Source organism: Penaeus japonicus, unplaced genomic scaffold, assembly GCF_977035675.1.
Source record: "Penaeus japonicus unplaced genomic scaffold, GWHDUDI00000001_assembly GWHDUDI00000010, whole genome shotgun sequence".
In the NCBI taxonomy this organism is placed as follows: domain Eukaryota; kingdom Metazoa; phylum Arthropoda; class Malacostraca; order Decapoda; family Penaeidae; genus Penaeus; species Penaeus japonicus.
In genome coordinates, this window is record NW_028234412.1 from 21,514,991 (window position 1) to 21,519,990 (window position 5,000).

Genomic DNA, 5,000 nt, shown 5'->3' on the forward strand with positions numbered 1-5,000 from the left:
GCATGCTCTTGAGAGGTTCTGTGTGGCCCCATGCATAGGAAAAACACTCGAAATGAAGTGTCGTGCGCTTGTTTTCTTCCCAGTGGAAACGGGAGTGGCCGATAATATGTCCTGTTGTAAATGTGTGAATATTGTTTTATACTTCCATCATTTGTATTATGTTTTAGAAGTAAAAACAGTAACAAAATGCATTAAGTACATAGAATGAGATAAGCCTTGCACTGCCTAACTTATTGAATAATGGTTACACATAATATCAGAAGTTATGATTGTTATCCACTCCCATATAAAATAAGTTGATTGTAATGTATTGTTTTCTCTCTTAACAGGAGGCTGAGGATGTAACTGAATTTAAGTTCAATAAAAAACGTGTAGAAGTAATAAGTAAAGAAGGAGAAGTACCTGATGACTGTGATGGGATTGTATATTGGATGTCTCGAGACCAGAGAGTACAAGGTAGGCCTATATATTTTTTGTGATGTATTTTGTTATGATAAGGAGTTACATAATAAGAATCTTTTTGTAGAAAAAATTATATTGGATTCTGTTTATATTAGTTGAAAATCATATAGGAGATATTATTAGTAATATAAATGCCTTAAAAGCAAATTGTATCAAATTGTCTTTGCATTTTCCAGATAACTGGGCGTTATTGTTTGCTCAGCGACTGGCCTTGAAAAATAAAGTGTCACTCCATGTTGTGTTCTGTCTGGTTCCTAAGTTTTTGGATGCAACCATTCGCCATTTCCACTTCATGTTAAGAGGTAAGGTAGTTAATGCTTATGTTTGACATATTTCTGTTATTCAAATATATATGCAATATGGTATTCTTTCATTGTAAGTTCTAATCCTGTTTAAATATTAAAATTGTATTGGTTTTCGGTGTAGGTGACAATTAACCCTCTCTGGACAGGTGGTACACTACTGTACCGCTCATTCAAAAGCCCGGTGGCCGGGCGGCACAATATGGTGCCAGCCATTTAATTGATTTAGGCCTAAGCGTTCGAAAGCCCCGGCATTGTGACATGCAAGGCTGGAATGCCCCCGTCGTGAGTGGGTTAATGTCAATCAATCACAATCAGCTCTATTTGAGAATTTCAGCAAAATACTTTTGTACACAGCCATTAAGTTTTTTTAACCTCTTCAGGTCTCGAGGAGGTGGAAAAAGAGTGTAAGGATCTGAACATTGAATTCCACCTCCTCCTTGGTGAAGCAAAGGAGGTTTTGCCCACGTTCATCAAGGAACACAAGATAGGAGGATTGGTTACTGATTTCTCACCCTTGCGTGTTCCTCAGCAATGGCTCAAGGATGTTAAGAAAGCTATACCAAAGGATATTCCAATGTGCAAGGTAATTAGATTGTGATGGATGATTTATTACTGTGTGTAATAGTTTGGAAAGGATACATTGAGTATAAATTGTTTATGGTATAACATTTAATGGGTATTTCATTCATGAATTTGGCCATTTTTCTGTTGTTTTATTCTCTCTTTTATGTATTTATTACTGTGAAAATTTGGAAAATGTGGGATTATTATTTTTTCCAGGTTGATGCCCATAACATTGTTCCATGTTGGGTAGCTTCAGATAAACAAGAATACTCAGCAAGAACAATTAGAAAGAAAATTCATGATAAGCTGCCAAAGTTCTTGACAAAATTTCCACCTGTTGCTAAGCATTGTTATTCAAGCAAGTACAAATCAGAGGTAGGTTTTCCTTTTTAAATTGTTTTGGATTTATTTTTGATACAACACTTTATGTCTAGGGGTTAAGTATGAAAATGGTAATGTCATTTAAAGAATATCCCCCCCCCCCCCAAAAAAAAAAAAAAAAAAAATGCTAAAGAAAATCTCATTTCATTAACCTAATAATGACAGATGGCATCTATACATGGCATGACAATAGAGCCTGTTTTCTCTCAAGTTCACTATATACATGTATGGGAGTTTTTATGGGTCCAATAACTGTCAGGATAGTACTGTGGTAGCGCACCATCCTCACATCCCTGTGGTCAGCAGATCGAGCCCCATCCAAGCTCGTGAGATTCCACTGTCTCATGGCGGTCACTGCTGAGGCTGGGCACCACAGTGGGTAAAGACCAAGCATAGATTGAGTCAACACTTGATGGCACTAAGCCCAGGCGAAGCATCTACTCCACAAATCTGGCTTATCCTTATGTCTCCAATTGCGCTAGTTCTCAAGCTACAGCGTACTAAAGTCTGCCTAAACTTCACTTTTTTAACCCACTCACGATGGGGGCATTAATTTTACTTGTTTTGAAAGTGTTACCGCCAATTATCATGTCCAGCTCTGTGCAAAATACAAGTGAATTAATTTGAAATATTACATGATATTTATCTTAAAAATACATATAAAAAGAAATATAAAGAATTGTACTCATATTAGAATTTATATGTAATCTGTACAGATTCAATTGATATAAGATTTGTAGAAATGAACCCTTACCACCACTTGAACAAATTTCATGGGTTACTTGGTGGGTGAACCTGTTTTACTTATTATCATACATATTTGCTATCCAACCAGTATTTGAAATATATAGAAAACTTGTGCAGTTAATCGGGTTAGTTCTTGTAAGGTATGATTACTAAAATAATGGGTAATGGTGTAGAATAATTCCCCAAATTAGAAAACCAACTGTGACCATACCCTGATTCCTTGGAATGGGGCCAAGCCAATTGCTTGGCAATGTTTCCCAGGGGAGAGTGTAGCAACAGAAAACCAACGACACCCTTTTACCTGTCTATATGAGCCAATGGAAAAGACAGCTTATATTTCATTATGGGTTATGCAGAAAGGTTCTTTTATACTTTAGCTCTGTTATATTTCATATCTTTAAATGTGTTACTGTGTTGGTGCATGCAATATTACATATTACCACAACCTAGAACCTTGAATAATTTACAGGGGGTGGACTGGGTAGAGGCTGAGAAGAGTCTAGAAGTGGACCAGACAGTGAAGCCAGTGGACTGGGCAACTCCAGGTACAAGAGCAGGTCTAGATCTTTTGAATGAATTTTGCCTGAAACGTCTTCGCAAATTCGCTGACAGCCGTAACGATCCAACATTAAACGCACTGAGTAACCTGTCTCCTTGGATACACTTTGGTTAGTGGATTAATTTGTGTAATATTTTTTCTTTGTATACTGTGATAGCTAATGGCAGTGTTAGTTCTTAGTCAAATGTTTTTATGCATTTTATTTTTACTTAAGTTGATGTCTGGTTCATGTGAATGTGTAAATTTGCACATAACAATATCCATTTACCCTTGAGTATTGTATGGAAACTATTGATATTTTTTAGTTAATTCACAGATGTATAAAGCCATGAACTTTTATTTCACATACTTGTGTATATACATCTCATTTGTTTAAAATACTGTTCCAGATTCATACAGTCAGTTTGCTTCACAAAGACAGAGACACATATTCGATAACAGTGCACATTACACATTGTATGGTGCTCTTTTACAGGCCAAATATCAGCCCAGAGGTGTGTCTTGGAAGTTAAGAGATACAGTAAGCAACTGAGCAAATCTGTAGAAGCCTATGTCGAAGAAGCTGTGATAAGGAGAGAATTGTCTGACAACTATTGCTTCTACCAGAAAAATTATGATAACCTTGATGGAGCATATGAATGGGCCCGTAAAACCTTAGAGGATCACAGGCAAGTATATAGAAATGAGTAATGGTAACATGTGTATTTTTGAACTGCTTAAAAATCCTGTTTATAATGTCATAACTAAATGTTTCATTATATTTCTTTACATATGTGCTGAGTATCTTTTTCTCATTATTGGTATGATTATAATTGTTATTATTATACTATTCTAGAAATGACAAGCGCCCCTATGTTTACACAAGGGAAACACTGGAAGAAGCAAAAACACATGATGAACTGTGGAATTCTGCTCAGGTATGTTTGGATGTGAATTATAAGTCTCATGAATAATTCTGAAAATGCATCAATATTTTGACTGATGTAAAGAATTTTTTTTTCTTTTCCCTCTCTTTTTCTCAACAAGCTGATTCACATTAGCCCATTGTGGAAGGGTGTCATGACATACATGTCGTCACCAATTAGACCTAAAAGATGGGAGGTAATGTGTACATGACGTGACATCAGGATCTGCTCACAGTTGAAGCGTACACGCAGCCCTGATGACCAGTTAGGTAATTAGGCGCCCCATCTGCAATGGGTTAAGATAAGATTAGATTTTCTTTATCCTTCCTTATTAGCTATACTGCTCATAAATTTTATATATAATTTGTACTACTTACATCAACAGATACAGTTGGTAAATGAGGGTAAAATGCATGGCTTCTTGAGAATGTACTGGGCAAAGAAGATTCTGGAGTGGATGAAAAGTCCAGATGATTCCCTGGCAACAGCAATTTATCTCAATGACAAGTACAGCCTTGATGGTAGAGATCCTAATGGCTATGTTGGTAAGTGAATTCATTAATACTTGATGTTATTTTTCTTGCATTTTATGTCATAATTTCTACATTATATGCTGCTGAAAACTATACTGCCTTCAGTGTGTAAGCATTGGAAAAAATCACAGTAGAAAATGGTGCCTAATAGGAGTAGTGTGCATTATTGACTGATAAGGTTTAAATAGACAATTGCATTATAGGTCTAAACTATCATTCTTGTTCTTTCTCACTTGCAGGTTGCATGTGGTCCATATGTGGTATTCATGACCAGGGTTGGGGTGAGAGACAAGTGTTTGGAAAGATTCGATACATGAACTATGATGGCTGTAAGAGGAAGTTCAAGATTGATGCCTTTGTAGCACGGTATGGTGGGAAAAGACACAAGTACATTCCAGCAAGCTAAAGGAGAGACTAAGCTATGACTTACACCACTCGTGTTCACCTGTTACCTATGAACTCAAGAATTTTCTTTGAGAAAAACTCTGGTATTGTATGCAAAGAAGTAGATGTCTGTATACTTTTGAATAAATGTTCCAGATGT

The 5,000-nt window shown here is 36.3% G+C and overlaps 1 protein-coding gene and 1 long non-coding RNA gene across 3 annotated transcripts in view; one reads left to right on the top strand and one right to left on the bottom strand.

Moving 5' to 3' along the window:
• The window catches only part of LOC122261763 (deoxyribodipyrimidine photo-lyase), an 11,453-nt gene that overhangs the window by 6,116 nt on the left and 337 nt on the right, over positions 1 to 5,000 (top strand). For both annotated transcript variants that reach the window (XM_043029569.2, XM_043029568.2), the window contains exons 3-11: positions 330 to 456; positions 639 to 764; positions 1,148 to 1,350; positions 1,548 to 1,706; positions 2,929 to 3,127; positions 3,494 to 3,686; positions 3,854 to 3,935; positions 4,309 to 4,468; positions 4,696 to 5,000. The exon at positions 4,696 to 5,000 is cut by the window's right edge and continues 337 nt beyond it. In XM_043029569.2, coding sequence (XP_042885503.2) covers positions 330 to 456; positions 639 to 764; positions 1,148 to 1,350; positions 1,548 to 1,706; positions 2,929 to 3,127; positions 3,494 to 3,686; positions 3,854 to 3,935; positions 4,309 to 4,468; positions 4,696 to 4,862 — 1,416 coding nt within the window. In that variant the 3' untranslated portion in view covers positions 4,863 to 5,000. The remainder of the gene's footprint in view (positions 1 to 329; positions 457 to 638; positions 765 to 1,147; positions 1,351 to 1,547; positions 1,707 to 2,928; positions 3,128 to 3,493; positions 3,687 to 3,853; positions 3,936 to 4,308; positions 4,469 to 4,695) is intronic.
• Positions 3,509 to 5,000, bottom strand: part of LOC122261765 (uncharacterized) — a 4,628-nt gene continuing 3,136 nt past the window's right edge. Inside the window, exon 2 of the long non-coding RNA XR_006223928.2 lies at positions 3,509 to 4,209. This is a non-coding gene — a long non-coding RNA (uncharacterized LOC122261765). The remainder of the gene's footprint in view (positions 4,210 to 5,000) is intronic.